The following is a 21,066-nucleotide window of genomic DNA, read 5'->3' as shown; positions in this document are numbered from 1 at the left end:
TTATAACCATGGCAGATGAGTATTTGAAATTATTTTCATTCAAGCTTATAGAAAATGAGTAAGGCATCACTCATAATGTGATAAAATAATGCCCCGTTTTAGTTTAATCAAAAATTATTAGCAATTTTTATGCTCTCCTCAATCAGTAAAAAACCTGTATTTGCATTACAGCAGTGAAACCATTCTTATGATTGCTGACCATCTTTCTGCATGATTCCACTGGTAATTTGATGGTTCATCTTTGGTGACGAGCTCCAAGTCTTTGAGGCTGGAAGGCCTCCCTGCCATCACCCTAATCTTTGTCTTCCTCCACAGATTCTGAGATCAGAGGAAACATGCTGGTAAGAGTAGCATACATTAAACTATTTAAATAATTCTGTCCATGTCATTTTTTTCTTGCTTAATGTCTCCTCCCACATATTAAGAAAAAACAAGCAAGATATGGTAAATTGTTCAAAAATTCTCTCAATAAACACACATAAGATGGCACGGAAGTATTTAAAGCTACCAGATAACTACTATTCTATTGTTTCTTTTTGTCTCCAAAGCAAAGAAGCAACAACAGTAGTTTTACCTCATAAGGCATAACTTTTATTTTAAATGCAATATGTCAGAGTCTCTAGAACAGTTGCAAAGCACATGTTTAACAAAATAGAAGCATTTTTTTTTTTTACAAAAATATGACATTTTTAAAACTTTGCTCGAGGACACACTGATAGATCACAAAAAAAGAAAGCACAAATGACTCAAATAAGTTTAAAAAACTGGCAAATTTTTCAGTAAAAGTTCGATCACTTCTATTAGATTATTTCTTTATTCATTAAAATACTGCAATTCGTAAATACCAAACAAGATTATAGAATTTCACAGCAAACGCTGCTCCACATTTTATTATAAGATACGTGACAAGTCACTTTCTGCCAGTAAAAAGTAATCACGGAAGAGCTAACAGTTATGAAACATTTTCCAAAACCATAACTCAGAAACAGCTCTTTTACTTAAATCAACATGCACAAGATATTAAAAAAAAATGACACATACTGAGTTTTACAATAAAAACATTCAACAGTAGCCTTTATTTTTTGCATAAACATTCCTTTCATGCTCCAAATGGCACAGATGCCTCATTACAGTGGCTGCACCCTCTGCACTTGGCCTTTCTCCATGCTGCCCTAGTTAATCAGTAAAGTAGCAGGACGTAGGTTTGCTACGAGTCTGCATACTCTCTGGTAGCAAAGCTTTATTATCAGCCAGATGGTTGGATTTTCCACTTTTACGCACTACGCCTTCAGGAAAATTAAGATTATTCAGACATAAAAGTCTGGTTTCAGTGAGAAAAACAACCTTAACATAATCCGGTTTCCTTCGTAAATTAGACAGAGGAAGCAAAAATCCATGTAAAATATAATTAGTATACACTGTTATAGCACATTCATCTATGAAAATATCTTTAATATACAATAAACATATATGATATGGCATTTGTTAAGCTGTCAAAAATGAATGCAGGATATATTTACTTTTGCATCAGAATGATGTGAGTCTCTTTCTATTACTTATATCCATGAAATCAAATTCTCTCCCCATTCTTGTGCAGAACAGCCAATAACCCTCCAGAATACATTTTTATCACTAAAAACCCCATGTAGATGTTAATAAATTACACTCAGTTAAATTATGACTAGTTCTGCATACAGTATGGAGAACCCTGAGCATCCTCTTCATGAGACTGTCCTACAACAACAGAGTGTCTTCAGTCAGAGGCTTCTTCAGATCTGCTGTAAGACGGAGCGCTACAGGAGATCCTTCCTGCCCACAGCCATCAGCATCTACAACGGCTCTTTGAGGAAACCTTCATAATATGAGCTATAACAACATTTAATTTCCCTTTGGGATTAATAAAGTATTTTTGAATTGAATTGAAGTATTTAGACTTCATCAAAAAAAGACCAGTTCCGTTACGGGTCAAGTAACTGCACACAAGGTGTGGACTTAGCGCTGGTCACAGGTCACCTTGCATAAGATATGTGTAAGAATCATTAACACAAACATAATGTCATAGGTTGTTGTCTAATGTGAAGTACTCAATGGTGCAACAAACCTTGCATACACTGAGTAAGTGAAGTAAAAGAAAACGATTATTACTTCTTTCTTTCTACGATAAGAAATGACTTTTCTCTGATAAAAACCTACCAATCATCTAACGTTGCCACTAAGAAGTTCAACGTTTGTACTTCTTGAATCCTGATGGTTATCAATCTTGAGCAGTGGGCTATCTGATGACGTAAGACTGCTCTAATATGCGGCCTGTTACAGGCCAACCACCAGATCTCAATCAGATCCCTGAGAGCCAGCTCTCAGCTCTCGAGTGGTTGAGAAAAGGGATACTTATCCAATCAGATGGCCTCTAATGGAAAATTAAACCACATATCACATCCCCCACTGGCTGCTAAGCAGGCAATATTTCCAGATGCTGTTGCATTACATCACTACATCAGTCTGAGCCTTGCTATTGTTGCTGTAGAAAGCAGCACAACAACAAAAATGGACAGAAATGACCTGGCGCTCTTGTTCTGACTGCAGTTTTCCATGATTATAATTCCAATAAAAAGGAATAAAGCTTCACCCACCCAGTGGGTCTCTTCCCTACAAAGCAAATGAAGACACAAACAAGTAACTCTACACATTTAGCTCTATCATAAGTTTATGAAGGGCTGAAGTCTGGCAGCATCAGCACCTGCAATCCTCATCTAAGAGTGTGTGTGTGTCTCCAGCAGCTACAGCAGCTGTTAAAGCAGGGGGAAAGTGAACACCATTCTCACTGAGAAGAGAACAAACTGCCTGCAAACGCATCTGCATGCTTAAAGGATCACAAAGATGTCGTATACAAGCAGAGGTTTTCAGCAGATGAAGAAGAAAGGCAACTCTGGTTAGGAGGCCACACAGGGCGTTGTGGAAACTGGGATCCATGAGGAGAGCCAGCCAAGAGGGAGAGAATGTTTTAGCTGGAAAATCAGAAATAATTGTTTTTTTAACACAAAAAGCAGGAAATATTCCAGAGCTCAGCTCTACGTATTTAATATCATTTGAAATGTAGGACAGTGTACCTGGCTGGAGCTGCTCACAGGCTGTAAGGTTATCCAGAACCTGAGCAACATTCTCCTCTGCCCAAGACGTCAGTGTCTGTGCCAAAGCAGAGGATTGGGAGGATTTGTCAGCCATCTGCAGCAGGTAGGGCAGCATGTGTGCAGACATGATGGAGGGTTCTGCAAACACATTCACCTCATCCTGCTCATACAGGCTGGAAGTCCTACAAAAACATACCGATGATCAATGTTCTGTTAAAACGTACATACATATTATTCACACTTTGTCAACTTACAACCACAAACTTCTATGTATTTTACGTGACAGAGCAACACAGTGGTGTATAATAGTGTAAGGAAGGAAAAGAAGGATAGATGGTTTTCAGATATTTTCTTAAAAATCTGAAACATTTGTCAGGGATATGTATTCATTCCAATTAACTCCGACCAGGCCAGAATGAAATCCAGTCAATCCAACTGCTTTCAGAAATTTCTAAATCGGTGAAATAACTCGTGTGTATCTTAATCTCATCAAAAACATTAGTGAGCAAACAGCATTATGAACACCAAGGAACACAGCAAAAAAAGAGTTAAGTTATTGAACAATATCTAATGAATATACAACACCTCACGGAGCACCGATCAATTCTTCCTGTGTAAAAGGAAAGTTTTTGGCGCAACTGCAAACCTACCAAAAAATGGCTGACCACGTAAACTGACTGACAAGAGGAAATTGCTCTGGAGGAGCTGCACAGATCCACTACTCAGATGGTAGAATCTAAAAACAGGACAACTTGTAGTCATGCACTTTATTAATGTGGCCTTTAAAGCAGTTTGCCACAAGCCTTGCCGGACATCAAACATGTGGGAGAAGGTGCTCTGTTTAGATGAGACAAAAAGTTAACTTTTTGTTAAAATGCAAAACAGCATGTGTGGCAGAAAACCAATACTGCACATCAACCAGAACACTCCCTCACCACAAATACAGGGCAATCCTAGAAGAATGCCTGTTAAATGCTGCAAAGGCTGCTAAGGCAGAGGTTCAGTTTCCAGCAAAACAACAAACCCAAACATAAAACCAGGGGTACAAAAAAACGGTTTAGATCAAACCAAATTAATGTGTTAGAATGGCCTAGTCAAAGTCTAGATATAAATCTAATTGAGAATCTGAGGTAAAGCTTGCCATTTATCCAATCTGATTGAGTTTGCAATAAAGAACGTGTGAGGAACTTGGTCTCAAAAGACGTACAACTGTAATGGCAGGGAATGGTAATTCTCCAACCTATTGACTAATCAGGGTATAATTGTGAAATAGAAATAAAAAGAATATATGGCTTTCACTGTTTTTTGTGGAGTTCAATGTGCTCAGTTCTATTTTTGTGTTGCTCTATCATTTAGGGTTATGTTAAAATTTGTGCTGTGAAAATTACTAAAAAAATCAAGGAATATGAATGCCTTTGCAAAGCACTGTACAGATTTGATGAAGTAACACACCCTCCTGTTGCTGAAGCTTCTTTCAGCACTGATATGAGGTCAGTCTGAGGCAGGTGGGACAACAGCAACTCCAGTGTGCCAGGAGTGTCCCAGCACTCCTGCAGTAGCAGGTCCAGGAGCAGCAGCAGAGCTCTGTTGATCTGCATGATGTAAACACTGCTCTGGTTGTCTCCTTGTCTTGAATGATGCAGCAAAGAGGCAAAACGGGCAACTTTCTGCCTCGCCTGCGGGCTTTGGTCTTGCAGCAGGTACAGGCCTGTGTTGATCAACCTACACCATAAAATGTTCCAAATTGTTTTAGCATTATAAGCAGAATCAATTATTTAAATCTAAAAATGATCAGATTTCCTTCATACCTCATCATAATTGCAGGAAGAGAGCTGTGTTCTCTGAGGGTGTTGATGAGAAGGACTCCAGCTGCACAAAGAACTTCACTACACATTACTCTGAGGACTTCTGGGGCCTCTGGAGTCCGCTGACATTCGAGGACGCTGCACCAACGCTGAAGTATAGATGTCTTCAGGCTTATTGGGAAAATATTAGATGAAAGAACACAGTTGGAGGAATGTATGTGTTAACATGGACTCTAAATTAAAGAATTTAAATGTAAAATAAAAAAAAGAAAAACCTGAAATTTGACCACTGGGAAAGCAGTAGACTAGCAGCATTTAGCGCCTGAGACAGGAACTCCGGTCCACCTTTCTGGACCTCTAGGTCCTGAAGTAACAAATGCAAACACTCGGACAAACAAGGCTCTGAGTTGGAAAGAGGCTGAGGTAAAGCAGAGCCACCATCAGTTATCACAGCAATCAGAGCTGCAAGGTACCTTGTGCGATAATCCACACTGTCGCCCAACAAAGCTTCCTTCAAGTTTGACTGGAGATAGAAAACATTTAAAAATTACCTTTAGATGATCAGTCAATAGGTAAATCCATCAAACGGGTGCTGTTAAAAACGTCACTGGGCCACATAAACAAACAGTAGGCTATATCTGCCCTCTGATTGCAGATAGCCAGGATCACATTTTGTCACGTTTAAAGGGTCAGTTAAACCCTGAGCAGCATGCACTATTTTACAGGCTTTATCTTTACGACCTACGCCAGTTCTGTGCCTTACCTGCAACACCCTCTGGATCACTTCTTTCATGTCAGTCTGCATCAAACCCCACCTGTCCTGCAACCACGAGACCAATGACAGCCTCAGTTCAGGGGGGGCTGCAGAAAAATTCTCCCAGATTTGACAAGCCCACTTTGGATCTGTACAGAGGAAGTTAAGAGCTTGTTGATGGAAGGATGACAAGCCAACCTGCGGAGAACACAAAGATAAGACAAAATAAACTAAATCTGTTAAGATTATAATCATCTTCATCATGATGCTAAATTGTGCTGTAAAAGACATTTTTTTAACTCAACAGGGCACACACCTTTTTCATTGTTGTAACCCTTTGCAAAAAGTTACGTTAGCAAACAATATAAAGTATACACAGTCACTTCTATACAGTTGTCACACACCTGAAGACCCTGCTGAGGTGTATGTAGATCGTGCATGAGTTTGTCACTGAGCTGCATCAGGAAGGTCTCACAGAAATGCTTTCTCAGAGAGTCAGCCACACTGAGGTATACTGCTCTCACTAGGGGGCAGCGCTGAGCTGCGGTCCCCAACCACATCGAGGCATGTATCCTGCTCACCACCTCACGCAGGTCGTCAGATAGGACACTACCAACACAAACACAACAGAGTTTCAAACCCAGGAAGTTACTGATGAATATTTAAGCATCTCCTTTATTTTAGTCCCACCTGTCTGCGCTGAGAGCTCGGTCAAGGAGGGCTTTTATCTGTAGCACCTGGCCGTGGAGCCGGTTGTGGTAGCAGGACTCTTGTGGACCGGGGAGCTTAGAGGTCAGTTTTATGAGGAGGTCCATGTACGCTGAAGGTGGTGTCATGGCAACCAGAGCTTTGGAGGCCATCACTCTCACACTATAAATGGGACTGGCAGATAGCTGGAGCAATGCAGGCAAGAAGTCCAACAAAGCTCTGTAAGTGGAAACATATGAAGGTAGTCACTCAGTCACATAAACTGTTTGTAATCAGTCTAAGAGTGATAAACATGCAGAATAAAATCCTGTGCCACGTCTTAAAGGGTTCCACAGATGAAAACAATGTTTTATTGAATTGATGCAACGAATAACAAAGCAATAAAACCTCTCAGACTTGAAACTGAGCTGTTCCTTCTAGCACTTTCCAAACAAAAAATGAAATGAGGAAGCACTAGTCAATACCTAATAAACTCCATCTCATTTAAAATGTACTAAAGTGTAAAGGATCTGGATCTGCTTTATATGGACAATACAAGGGTAGCAGAGCAGTACTGAACTTACTATTGATTAAAACAATAGTAAAATTATTTCAAATGTCTGAGAGTGTTTTAGTATCTCCTGTTCTGCCAGCTTAGACAGTTTGGTGAGTGTGGTTGCCTTACAGTGTCAGGGCAGATTTGCTCTATATTAGGGGAGTTTTTGGAATATTCATCTGCTGCCAAAACTGAATTTGGCGAATGAATGGCACTATAGATCGCACCTGGTTCTGATAAAGACAGGTTTTAAAAGGTTAGGTTTAAATATCTTTTTACCTTAAAAAGGGTCAAAAACTGCTAAATTACATGTCTATTTTATTTTATTTTAAGCAAGATATAGATTGTTTTAATGTCTTCTGTCTAACATTTCCAGATGTATCTATTTATCCACATACGTCTGTACGAGATCCTTAGAAACCCTCAATCTGATCTGATTGGTCAGATAATTGTTTTAAAACCCTGGGTTCTGATGCAGCTGCTCAGTTTTCTCTAGTATGCACTGAACTAGCTAAAATAAATATAGAGATGAATAATGTTAAAAAATGTGGAATTGTGAGAAGTTCCTTTTACTAAATTAGTTTGGTTAGGACTTCATGCTTCATAACTTTGCAGACCTTTTACTGCACATCAGGATATTATGTGATCTATTCAAATTAATCCATTAGTCAAAAGGTATGTAAACAATAACTACTCTGATGAGTCTTGGATGCCAGGTTGGAGTTGGGCCAGCAGAGTCAGGATCAGGTATAATGAGGGCTGCAGATGCAGCTTTGCCCCCCCGGTTAGCCTCTGGAGGTGTTGTGCCTCGCCTCTCAGCTCGCCCAGGAGAAAAGGTTGAAGCTCAGGATAGTGAAAGAAAAAGGCAGCTGGGGACATGCTGTGCTGGGTGGGGCCGGCCTCCACAATGCTGGACCGCTGGCCAAGCACTCGAGAGCAGAGAGAACCTAGAGCATTTATTTAGTAAAGATGAGAGTTTGTCATAAATAAAAAGCTGTAGATGCATTCGTCCTTTACATAAAAGTGTTTTTATTTCAGGGTTCCTACACATTTTTCCACAGTCAAACATCCAGCGTTGGTAGCCTCAGACCTGTGCTGAACTTTATTATGAGTTTATAACATCTATTACTGGAAGCTACCAAACTTAGTCAGTGGATGGATGGATGGATGGATGGATGGATGGATGGATGGATGGATGGATGACATGAAAACGGAACAGTGAACAAGTCTGGAATCACTTAGATATTTCCAGACTCTATTTAGAACCAGGCTATGTGAACAATCGTAGGATGATGCTCACCAGGCAAGTTCATGGACAATGCAGAGTACAATCTTTCATTTTGAACCGACAAAAAATGTGTTTCTGTCTCACTGTAAAGTTGCAGAGCGGCATTCCTCATGGCCCAGCAGGGAGATCTGAGCAGAGTCAGAGACAGTATGGCTACACCAGGAGCAAACTGAAGAACAGCTGCTCCCAAACCTGCTCCACGCACCAACGCCTGCAGAGTGTGAACTGCACATACCTACGCACAAGAGGACAATGAGCAGATCACATTTTATCTATTTCTTTGGAAATAACACTGACCCAGGGTCAACACACCTGTGGGAGGTCCAGGGTTTGGTCCCAGTTTTCATCAAGAGGGCGTCTTGCTGTGTCCAGAAGGGTTTGCATACTGAAGGCTAACAGTGGCCTCGTCTTACTGGCCTCCTCTGCTGACAGAACGCACAAAATCAACATGGGCAACCCTGCAGCCCGTCGGGTCACAGACGTAGAGCGAGGGCACTGAACAACCTGCAATCCCTGAAATGAGAATAATAAATCTGTACATCAGCAGCTGCCGTTAATGATATAACATAAAAAAATAATAATTTACTCACGTCTTTCAGCATCTGTGCGGGAATATCTTTAAGGTCTGGATCACTGCTGCTCAGCAGAGAGGTACAGAACTTTGTGAAGCCTATACAGCAGCCCTCTACTGCCCCCTAGTGAAGACAAAAATCTGTTTGCAGGAAAACTGACAACGAAATCGGTTTAAATTTAAATACAGTGGATGTCAGAAGTTTACACACACTTACTGGCATGAATTTCCTAATAACATTTGTTTTTTGTTGATTTATTCAAACTGTGTTTTATCCAGAAAGGAATGATTATTTAACAAACAGCTGGAACCATTTTCGATTGGGAACTTTTGACATTTAGTTTGGACTTTGGGCCTTCTAATCCACATGGGGTCAAACATATACTTACATGCCTAAATCTTTTTATAAGTGATGCTAAAAAATATGCTTGGTAAAGAGCTAATGATAAAAATGGTTTTACAGTCAGGCTAGACAAATATTGAGCTGTCAAGTCACAATGTAGGAAGTAAGTTTGGTGGAGTTAAGGTGAGGCTCTCAAAATTGGTAACACTGTAGTAGCCATTAAGCATGGTGGTGGTAGCACCATGCAAGGGGTCTGTTTCTCTCCCAGTGGTACTGAACAGGGTGAAAGAAAATGGTTTTTATTTATAAAGCACTTTACAATAAAAGCAAACATTTAAGGCCAGGCAACAAAATGCACAGGAATACTTAAAAATATGTAAAAGTTAACAAAACACATAGAACATAGAACAATTAAATTCAGTCACAGGTAATGAACGCTCTAATGCTGGATTTACGTCAAATAGTAAAAGTATGTCTTAACCAAGATTTAAATTATGTACGTTAACGTACCTGCCTAATGTGCAATGTGCAAAAAAACAAAGCCTGGTAAAAAATTGCCCAAGGTTATTGAGAGCCAATTTGGAGGGTCTTAGGAGCCACATGTGGCCACACTTTGGATACCCCTGAATAAAGGTTTGCCTAAAAATATCTTGTACCTAAGGAAGAATTTAGTTACAGACACTTAGCCAAATATTATATATTCAAGCCTGTAATTTTGGCCATGTGAGAATTGGAGAAAATACACCATAAAATCAAAGTTGAAAACAATTTCTGTTCATTTACACTTCCTGTTTTTAAAATCACTGAGGTTGTTTGGTGAATTTAACTATCCCAGCTTGGAAAAAAAACTGTTAAAATACATCATTAGAAGTTCAACATTACTGAGTATATTTCTATTAATCAGAGTATGTAAACCTATGATCTGAACTGTACATTTTAAAGAGAACATACCCAGTGGCGGCATTTTAGAAGAATATCCTTGAATACTTTTGATGCCCTCGTTAAATCTTGTTTAGTTAGAAGACATTCAGAATGTTGTTTGGATTCTTTGAGAATTTTTTCCACCAAAGAACCTAAAAATATTCCGGTTTCCTGATGCAAAGACATGGAGTAGAAACACACATCAGTTTTCTCATCTTCTTAAAACAACTGATGTTGAGTTAGGCATATAAATTGGTTCTCACCTTGAGAGAGACCCAGCAGCAGGTGAGAACCAGACTGTGCTCTTCAGACAGCAGGACACAATCCTCTTCATCTGTTTGGTTACATCCAGACTGCTGGGATATCAGAGAGCTGATGGCGTTTCCCATATCACAAAAGGAAGGTGGAGCATCTAGGAAAAGCAATTCAGTTTGCAATGTTAAAGAAATTAATCTAAAATGAGATGTCACTGTTTGATTGCTTGATTACATTTTCCAGTGACACAAGCCTCACGGTCTCCATGCAGAACCGCAAGCAGCAGCAGAGAAATATTCTCCAGAAGTTCCAACAAGTTAATCATCAGACTGTGGTCAAGTGTGGTATAGATATCATCAGCTGCCTCAAGCAGACACCTCTGAAGAGCGCATAACACTCCTGAAACATAAAACATCAAAGGATTCAAATAAGGAAAATCAATTTTTCAATCATTATAAATGTGAATGAATGTTAACCATCACCGTGTATAGGCTTGGTTCTGGTAGAGAGCATCATATCTGCCTGGGCTGTCAGATAATGCTCCTCCAGCTCCTTCAGCAGGACTCTGACCATACAAAGAGCTTTGGGGTTCCCTCCAGTGTTGGCAGCGAAGCTAAGACTGCATTCCTCACACCGATGTCCTGACCTACAGGAAGAACAACTGATACCTTCATTATGTAAACCATGTCTACAGTGCCTTGGAAAAACGTTCACACCCCTCAAGCTTTGTCCCCAGTCAGTGTTCTTTATTTGGGATCACTTATGCACAAAGTTATGCAGAATTGTTTAAACATTTAAACAAAATGGCATGTATTCATATACATCAGGAGTGGGCAACTCCATTCCTCGGGGGTCAGTGACCTGCAACTTTTAAATGTGTCCTTGATCCAACACACCTGAATTAAATGGCTGAATTACCTCCTCAATGTGCAGTCATGTTCTTTGCTCTAGGCGAGGTAATGAGCCATACATTTGATTCAGCTGTGTTGAAGCAGGGGAACATCTTCTAAAACAGAGGTAGGCAACTTCAGTCCTGAAAGGGTTGGTGTCCTGCAAGTTTTCAATGCATCTCTTCTTCAACACTCCTGCGGGGGCTATCTCCAGTGGCCACTGAGCGAGAGGTGGGGCCACACCCTGGACAGGTCGCTGGTCAACACGGAAACACCCAGACAACCATGTACTCACACATTCACAACTAAATGCAATTTAGAGAGACAAACCTAACGGTTGGGTTGTTGGACTGTGGGAGAAGGCACCCAGGAGAACATGCAAACCTCCTGCAGAAAGACCCCAGACAAGGATTTGAACCCAGGACTTTCTTGCTCCAAGGCAACAGTGCTACCAACTGTGCCCCCATTTTTTCATTTACAGAGCAGCCAATGGTCGTTTGGAGGGCAATTTATTTATAGTATTCAGGACAAAGAATATGCAACTGAACGTTTTGGCCTACATGCAAAATGCAATGTGAGGAGGAAAACTGATACTGCACATCCCCCTGAACACGCCCTCCATATGGTGAAACAAAGCGGTGGCCGCATCATGCTGCATCATGTTGTTCACCAGGAACAGCAAAGCTGGTCAGAGTTGATTGGAAAATTGATGGAGATTTGAGTGTGGGACAGAGGTAAAACTTCCAACAGTACAACATCGCTAAAGATGCAACCTTGGCTACAAAGGAATGGTTTAGATCTGGGTGTCAATCTCTAGTCCTCGAAGGCCAGTGTCCTTCAATTTCTAGATGTGTCCCTGGTCCAACACACCTGAATTGAACACAACAAGTTCTACAGAGTTCTGCTAATTAATTATTTCATTCAGGATCCTCACGGACTGGAGTTTAACCCCGGTAGTTTAGACCAAAGTATATTCATTTGTCATATCCACAATAGTGCATCGTTGTAAAGTTTAGAAAAAATATTTTTGTGGTTATTTTCTTACAGTTAAATACATAAAAAGTTTGCTCTGCATTTATATTCAGCCCTCCTTTACTTTGATACCACTAAATAAAATCCAGTGCAACCAACTGCCCTCAGAACGGTTAACCACAAACGCATGCCACTCTTTTCAGGTTTGTTTATGTAAAAACCTTTGAACTCTTGAAACCTTTAAAAACTGTAAAATGCTTCACGTTTTACTTCACAATTATGCTCCAAATTGTGTTTGTCTATCACACAAAATCCTCAAACTTTGAAGTTTATGGTTACAAAGGAAAACAAAGCTAAAGGAGTGTAAATAATTTTACAAGACGAGGCCACAAGAGGAAGCGAGGCTTACTTCTGGAGGAGTATCTTCATCATGAGCGCTCCCATCTGAGCCTCCTGCACCCGCGGGCTGCACAGAAGCTGCCTGCTCCTCGTCTCCAGGACTTCAGCGATGTCAGCAGGGAAACCAGGAGGAAAAAATCTCAACAACATGCCAGCCGAGAGCTCCCGGATCTGGAGGAAATAACGCCCCTTGTATTACATTTCAGTCAGTTTAGACAAGGAGAAATAATAAGACAGTCTTACCTCATTTGTAGAATCTTCAAGACAGCTGATAAGTAGCAGCTGCTTGGTTCTGCTGAAAAATTCCCACTGTCCTCTCTGTCTGGCACAGTCAATAAGAAGTCCTATGTTTCCTATAATTAGGTCAAGTTTCACCATTAAAAGACTAAATAATATAAAAAAATCTATACCCATTAAGCGAAGAATAATGTACAAATACATATTTAGTGTTTTGTATTCATTCCTCTTGAACGTTTTCTCGTTTGCTACAAACTTCAACGTTTCTTATTGGGATTTTCTGTGACAGACCAACAAAGTAACTCAAAATTATGAAGTGAACTAAAATGATACAAAACTGAATTTGTTTTCAGACCATTTTAATCTTATAGCCCTAAAGGAAATCCAGTCCAAGCAACAGCCTTCAGGAGTCTAGCAATTAGTAAACAGTAATGTAATCTTAGTATAAATTCAGCTCTTCTGTGAAGGCCTCAGAGGTTTGTTAGAGAACATTAATGAAGAACAGCATTATGAGGACCAAAAACGAAGAAGAAAATTCACAAACTTTGAACATCTCACAGCGCACTCTTCAGCCCACCATGTGAAAGTTAAAAAGTATCGCACAACCGCAAACCTAAAAAGACACGTCTGTCCAGCTAAACTGACCAGACGGGGCAGGGAGAGCATTTATCAGAGACCCAGCAGAGATGCTCTTGGGGGAGATGCAGAGATCCAGAGCTCAGGTGAGCCACACTTATCAGGCTTTTCTTTAAAACAATGTATCATTTTCCATCTACTGCTCGGTTATACACTTTTGCTGGTCTACCAGATCCCATTTAAAAACATTAAAGTTTGTGTTTGAGACATTACAAAATATTGAAAGGTTCAAGGGGTATGAATATTTTTGGACGGCTCTGTGCTTCAGTAAAAACTTGCTCCAGTCCATTTTAATGGGTTACCTGGTGGCTGTCCCTTCTTCTTGTCAGGGCTCCAGGTATCTGTGCAAGTCTCCAGGACTGCAGACAGCAACAGTAGCGCCGTCTTCTTCCTCTGATAGCTGTGTCCAGGTGAGAGAAAGCTGTATGGAAGCTGACCTAACCACTCCACAAAGCCTATATAACATAAAAAAAATAAAAAAAACGCTTTTCTGAAAAGAGACACAAATAAAAAATCCTGGAAAAATAAACCCTTTTTTCCCTCACCAATCCCTTGCTCCAGAAGATCCTTTCTACTTTCATGGCTGACATCTTTCTTTTTGCCCTTTACTTCTCTGATGTGTGCCAAGCACCCATCTCTGATACGAACCAGAAACCTTCTCAATGCAGCCTGAAGGTGCTGTCGAAAAGGTGAGGACTCGCAATTCAGATTCTGAGGAATAAACTCCTTCAGTATCTTCATCTCCTCTGTGCTTGGGATATCTCTGGTCTTTGAGCTGTAACAGAGCAGGTTAAGAGCAGCCAGACGGGTTTTGTCGTCTGCAGACCCGAGAGCCAGCTGCAGTGTTTTAAAGGTGGAGCTACCCTGCAGATCCCAAGGAGAACAGCCGCTGATGGCTCGAGAGGAGCTCAGGATGCATGCCCAGGCGTGCAGGTGGCCCGGCCTGTGGGGGTTCAGGGAGGCCAGCAGATGATGCACAGCAGAGGAGAAAACCTGAAAGGTGCAGGGCAGTAAATGTGTTGAGCTGTTGGTCTGTAGAAGAGTCACTTCAGATGTCAACGCCTCCAGCAAGAAAGGCTGCCAGCTCTTGGCCCAGCGCCCGGCCAGATCCAGCTCAGTGAGCGAGGCAGGAAGCTCTCGCCTCTGCTGTTGGATCAGACACTTATAAAACTCTGAGCCACACGGGGACAAGTGATTGGTCGACAGGCACTTCAAAAGATGACTGGATACCTCAGTGTATTGAGGCAGCATCTGAGTACAAACAGACACGCAAACAACCATCAGAGTCACGGAAAGCAATAATGACAACATTATAAAGAATATAACAACTATAAATGCCCACCGTATCAGCTCCCACATAAGGCAGCAGAGCACAAAGGCGATGATATTTGGCTTTTGCCTCCCAAGGTAGTTTCAATAAGCGCTCAAGCAGAGTAAAATAAAAGGTCTTCTTGGTGTCACAAAAGTGCTCACAGTCCATGGCATAAAGGTTCAGCAACAGAGTAAAGGCGCTGCTCGCAAACTCAGGCACCCCTTCTACCTGCCAAAACAGATGCACACATACAACTTAAAAAGACTTTAATCAATGTGACTTTTGAGATTAATTAAAACTAAACCATTGTATCTGACCACTGTATATATATTTGGCACTAAATTTCGCTCTACATTTATTTCGCCACAGGTAAAAAGCCCTCAAATAAATAAGGCCTTTTTCGCAGAAGCATAATCTCACACCAACAGAGGTCTTTGGAGATTTTCTTTTTACCTCCCTTACCTACTTACTGTAGGTAAGGGAGGGCAAAGTAGTGTTAGAACTCATCAGATGGAAAATCTGAACTTCAGTCATGAATTACAAGCCATAAGCGAACTCATTTTCACTCAAAACAAAGCTAAAATGTCGCACAGTTTTCACAGTTGTACAAGCTGTCGAGGAAGTGGCCAGTGCTCAACAACCTTCATTTATCAAAAAGTATACATCAACAAAAATTGTATTAAATGTCAGGAATACAGTATGGAGGTATTTCTTGCAAAATTCAGCAAAGCCTTTTTTTGACTATAAATCTTTCAGTAATTACCTTGAACACAGATACTGCTTAAAAAAAGGCTTCTTAACTAAAACAGTTACATTAAGTAGAACTGTACATCTAAACAGCTTAACAAGGACGCCGATCAATCATATTTTAAATAGTAATCCAGTATTTTATTTGTTTTCTCATTGAACCAGCAGCAAATAAATATTTTTGAATCTCAAAGTAACAATTTAGTTCATGGGGATTGAAGTCGTTATCGGTTATTGTTAATTTGCGAAATCATTTTTAATGTGATGCTGTTCGCCCCAGTAAACTGTGGAAACCAACCATATTTCACCCCTTATAAATATATTCAGTAACTGTGCATAAAAAAACCATTTGCAAAAATATGAAAATATGTGTTGTTTTTGAGTATACGCTGATGTGTTGCCTTTTGAACATGGATATTACTGTATAATGACGTTCGGTGACTCACTGGGCTTTCTGCATTGGTCCAAACGATGTGAGTGAGTTGCTGCAGCAGCCTGCTGTCGTCAGGCAGGAGGCGGGCGCCGGTCATCTTCCACAGATCCGTCACACATTCTTTCACTTTCTTCAGCCACAGTGTTAACACTGCAACAGCATTTTGGGGTTTAACGGAAAACAGAACTTTTCAAACAGACAAACGGTTTGGAGTTTACTCACCCTCAAAGGCCAAGTAGTGACAATCCCGCTTCTCCTCACACAGCGCATAAACAAGAGGAAACAAGCCGTCCAGCAGTAAACAGGTCTAAAAAAAGAAGGCATTACGTTTTTTATTATGATGGGAAAGTCCAACATGTACTTTTACCTGCATGTACCTGTACCTGCATGCTGTTCTGGTTTGGGCTCAGTAAGACGTGAGGGGGACAGCAAGTGAGGAGGCCTCTGCTCACAGCCAAACGCTCCACTCCGTCCTTCCCTGCAGGGTGGCATCTTACCTGCAGAACCCCCACAGCCAGCTGGCAGGGCTCTGAGAAGCAGCCGAAATAAAATTTCTTCAGGCAGAAAAAACCCAGAGCTTTGAAGATTCTGGAGTAAATATTATTTGGTCTACAAAGATGAAGTCTGTTCATGCATAAGCTCACACATTAAATAATGGGAAAGAGTAACTTTATGTTACAGTTACTATATTTGGGTATGTATCCATTTGAGGCTTCCTTTACCATTCTTTATCATTTCATCATTACCACAATTCCCTGAATAAAAGAAAAATTAAGTACTCTTGGCTTTACAAATAACACATTTTTTAAGGGCCTACTCAAATCTACTTTTTCATTTTTATTTTTTATCAGATTTTCACCTTTTTGAATAAACAGATATGTTTCCAATTTCCAGGATTTTTTCAAAGACACCTGAGCTTCCTCCAGTTCTGATTCTTAAGCAGAACCATGGTGGATCCTTTTGTGTTCACCTGTTAAAATATGTACTTGCGGATCAACCGACACAAAATTAGCTGCCTAATCCTGAAGCTGCAAAACACCCCCGAAACTGTAGATTCCCCATTTAATTTTTCCCACTTGCTTTCAGGTCCTACTCCTAATAAAAACTGTAACTGTTCCAAGGTAACTCTGTTTTATTCATCTGAATAAAGAGCATGTATGATCAATGGGAAACAAGTCTCTTGCTCTACTGTTATTTTTGGACAGCATACGCTTTTTCTGGCAGATTGTCTCAGGCAGGTCAAATTTCCCTGTGAGGAAACAGTGAGCTTCTCGGAGATCTTTCTTTTTGCATTAAACATTAATTTCTCCTTAGCTTTCTTGTATCTCAACATAATAAATTGTCATACTTAAGTATTCACTGCAGTTCTTTGCAGCTTCCTGTACAGCCAACCCAACGTTACTTATCGAGTCCTGATCAAAACATACGTGGACGGGGTACATACGTGGATAAGAGGCCTGCAGCAGATCCCAGGCTGCAGCTCCTGCAACTCTGCTCTCAGACGCCGTGTTAATCAGCATCGCCACAGCTGTGCCCGCCAAAAGACGTGTGTCCCTGTTACAGCACTGCATCACACGTCACATAAGCAGCTTTAGCAACACACATATCATCTGAAAGACTGATTCTACATTTTTTTTCTTAAAAAAAAAAAAGAAACCTGTCCAAATATGATGTCCATAAGAGCCTGCAGGATCTTCTGTACTGCTTCCTTGCTGTGGTTCTCCTCCCACACCAGAGGAGCAACTTTACTGGGTAAAAGCTGAAACACTTGCAAACACACCTGCAGCCACCAAGATTTACGTGTTAGAAAGAAAGTTAAGGTTATTTGTATGATAGCTGCACTATATTGTGATTCCTGCTGCATTCTCTATCTGTACCTTGACAGTAATATAACAGTTCAGCCCATCTCTCTGAGATTCCTCTTGTAATACAACAGGGAGGGATTCAGATACTCTCTGCAGCATGGACATGTAGGATTCTCGCCAAACCTCACGACCAACTGCACTGTCCTCCAGGAACATGCATGCTACAATTAAGGGGAAATAGGTAAAAACGTACACATTAGGTCAGTGACATACTAAAATACAATGTTAACGTCATTCTGCACCAACCTCTCTGCAAATCCTGCAAAGACAGAACCTGAAAAAAAAAACTGAAAGTCACAATTGTTTCCAAGATCAAATGCATTGAGATTTTGTTGACACACAATAACAATGAATTGCAGTAGTTTAGACATGATGAACTGGATAGATAATTTTTTTTTTTTTTAGCTCAGAGCATGAGACAATACAACTATGCTTGGCAATAGTTCTAGGATAATAAAAGCAAGAACTATCCGGAGATCTGACAAGTACATCCACTCTGAGACGTTTGTTATAGAAGGTTATTGAAGAAACTGCATCATGAAGCCCAAAGAACACAACAGACAGGTCCGGGAGAAATTTGTAGAGAAGTCTAAAACGGTGTTTAAAACCCTATCCCAGGCTTCTTGCGGATCACTGATCAATCAATTAACTAAAAATTAAAAGAATACAACTGCACACCTACCGAATCTACTTAAACTGACAGACAAGACGAGGAGAACATTAATCAGAGAAGCAGCCAAGGCACCCATGGTAAACCTGGAAAAGCAGGCCAGATCCAAAGCTCAGGGGCTACAGTCTGTTGGCAGGAGAACTACTAGCCCATTCTTAAAATATGGCCTTTATGGAAGAGTGGCAAGAAGAAAGCCATTGTTGAAAAATGGTAAATGCCATAAAAAGGCCAAAGGAAGTTCAGTTTGCAAGTTGCAACAAGTCATGAAGGAGACCCAGTAAGTACGTGGAAGCAGGTGCTCTGGTGAGATGAGTTCAAAACCCACCTTTTTTGCCTACATGCAAAATGCTATCTGAGGTAGAAGACTAGCACTGGACATCACAGTGAACACTTAAGGCCCACTTTGAAACACGGTGGTGGCAACATCATGTTGTGAGGACGGGAAGACGGATGGAGCTAAATACCGAGCAATAATGGAAGAAACCATGTTAGAGACTGAGATGGAGACTGGGATGGGGGCTCACCTTACAGCAGGACAACAACTTTTCCAACATACAGCCAGAGCTACAACGATATTGTCTAGATCAAAGCATATTCATGCATTAGAATAACCTAGTCTATTCTAGACCTAAATCTGAAGCTCTCCATTCAGTAGGAATAAGCTTGAGCTATTTTGCAAAGAATGAGCAAAACCATCAGAATCTAAATACCCCATAAGAGCCTAAAGACCTGCAGCTCCAACTGCAGCAAAAATGTGCTTATTAGCAAAACTTAATATAAATACACACCTTTTGAAAGTTTTTTGTAAAAACTTGTATAATTTTTGTAAAAAACAATGTTTTATGTTCTTTCCACTTTACAATCATGTTGGTAAGTTAAATAAAATCTCAATAACATACATTACATTTATGGTAATTTAGCTGAACCAGGTTAGCCAGGTTCAGCTGGAGGTTCCTTCCTGTTAAAGGGGAGTTTTCCTTTCAGTTGCATGCTCAGAATGAGGGATTGCTGCAAAGTTAACAGCTCGATGCAAGATACAGTACCCTGGTGCAACATGCTTGACCAGGAGGCCTGAATGCTGCAAATCAGGGACTCAATGCAATCTGCTAGGTTCCCCTAGAAAACCCTTTAACCTGTATAATAAACTGAACTTGACTGCATTGTTTGATGAATAATAATACTTTAAAATCTGTGTACTTGACTTGGAATCTGACTGTATGGTTCGATTGCATTGACGTTTTTTTGTAAAGTGCCTTGAGACGACATTTGTTTTATATTGGAGCTATATAAATTAACTGAATTCAATTGGTTTGGAAAAATTCATGCGGTATTCATACTTTTTACAGGCACGGCAGTGTAGCTGAAAGCAAAGGGCAACCAAACAAAAAGTAAGATCTCTGTACCTGATCACTGTGGACAATAGACTGAAAACTCTGGAGGGTTTCTTTATAAACCAATTGGTGATTCACCTTTGCTGCCAAATGCTGCAGCATCTGTGGAGAAGAGAATACTTTTTCATTACATTAAGGTTAATCCACATTATATTACAGTGAAAAGGCAAGTTGTTGAGCTCACCTGGTCCACTTTACGGCAGGCTGTGGAGATGCTGACCATCTCCAGCTGCAGGGATAAGAGGAGTCTGACCAGAAGCAGGAGATGCTCTTTCTCCATGCCACGAAGCTGTGCCTCTGAGATTTGCTTCAGGAGCTGGACTGCCTCCTCTAAACTGCGCTCCTTGCTCCGTTTAACTCTGCTTCTGTCCGTGCAAACAAATTACATTTTAGTAGATCATAAACGTCGCATGGACACTTAGAATAAGCTGCACAAACCTGGAGGATTCAGACAGTTTATTGACAAACTGCTGGAGGATCTGGCAGCCATTTTCAGATGCTGGATCTTCAGTGATAAGGCAGTGATGCAGATGTTTTATCAGGTTTTCAAACGACATGGTGGCTTTTAATGAAGCTGCTTGCTGTTGACATTACTGAAAGCACGATACTGCAGAAAAACTTCTACTTCTACGATTCTGAGTGGTTATCGTGGCAGCGACATGCTGCCATCTAGAGGATGAGGCTTGCGAGAACTGACTTGACTGGCAAAGCAACAAAACAAGACTGTTTTTATCCTTTACGTGGCCAAGTGTAATTTTAAATATAGCTAAATTGATATATGTCAAATTTCTCCACAGAATATATTTCTTTAAAAGGTTTACAAAATGAATTAACATTGATCCGTTGCAAACGTTTTGCTGACAAAGTACTAAAACCATCTTTCATCCCTTCTTTAGTGTGTGGTGTCCAACAAATTCTGGACTGACCTTTTATTTTAGTTGAAAATGTTTTTTTAATACATATGATAAATATTCTACATACACAAGAAGTAATTTGTAGAATCACCTCCCACGTTTTGTTCTTTTTACACAGAATTATTTTTGAAATATCTACCAAATATCTACAAGGAAAACAGCAAATGTAAAAACATTTAGAATATTTTCTTAAATAGCAGTTATCTGTTAATTGTCCCTTGACATTTTTCATCCTTTCTTTTTTATTAATATGTATTCATTGTATTTTTAAGTAAAAGAAAAGATTAGATAG

The 21,066-nt window shown here is 40.3% G+C and overlaps 1 protein-coding gene across 5 annotated transcripts; it reads right to left on the bottom strand.

The window, feature by feature from the left end:
* Nucleotides 1–565: 565 nt before the first annotated feature.
* Nucleotides 566–20,458, bottom strand: si:ch211-225b11.4 (thyroid adenoma-associated protein homolog). 5 transcript variants are annotated; one of them, XM_047382456.1, is made up of 31 exons: nt 20,299–20,458; nt 20,045–20,225; nt 19,873–19,962; nt 18,046–18,073; nt 17,812–17,960; nt 17,592–17,714; nt 17,379–17,499; nt 16,318–16,463; nt 16,157–16,241; nt 15,948–16,084; nt 14,785–14,982; nt 13,988–14,693; nt 13,745–13,897; nt 12,813–12,922; nt 12,580–12,740; nt 10,791–10,969; nt 10,543–10,707; nt 10,317–10,465; nt 10,084–10,224; nt 8,809–8,913; nt 8,531–8,731; nt 8,303–8,453; nt 7,625–7,877; nt 6,378–6,614; nt 6,092–6,296; nt 5,697–5,885; nt 5,209–5,456; nt 4,937–5,104; nt 4,581–4,850; nt 3,108–3,310; nt 566–3,005 (listed from the first exon to the last, which is right to left on the bottom strand). In XM_047382456.1, exons 1-31 carry the CDS (start codon nt 20,415–20,417, stop codon nt 2,731–2,733), a joined length of 5,646 nt encoding a protein of 1,881 aa, XP_047238412.1. In that variant the 5' UTR covers nt 20,418–20,458; the 3' UTR covers nt 566–2,730. The 5 variants fall into 5 exon arrangements, 4 of the variants coding, with proteins under 4 accessions (XP_047238412.1, XP_047238415.1, XP_047238414.1 ...); XM_047382459.1 differs by having other exon boundaries at nt 10,567–10,707; XM_047382458.1 differs by having other exon boundaries at nt 10,791–10,954.
* Between the last annotated feature and the right edge of the window lie 608 nt (nt 20,459–21,066).

This window comes from Girardinichthys multiradiatus, chromosome 12 (genome assembly GCF_021462225.1).
Source record: "Girardinichthys multiradiatus isolate DD_20200921_A chromosome 12, DD_fGirMul_XY1, whole genome shotgun sequence".
Taxonomy (NCBI): Eukaryota; Metazoa; Chordata; class Actinopteri; order Cyprinodontiformes; family Goodeidae; genus Girardinichthys; species Girardinichthys multiradiatus.
The sequence above is the reverse complement of the archived record's forward strand: the minus strand, read 5'-3'. Positions and strand labels throughout refer to the sequence as shown.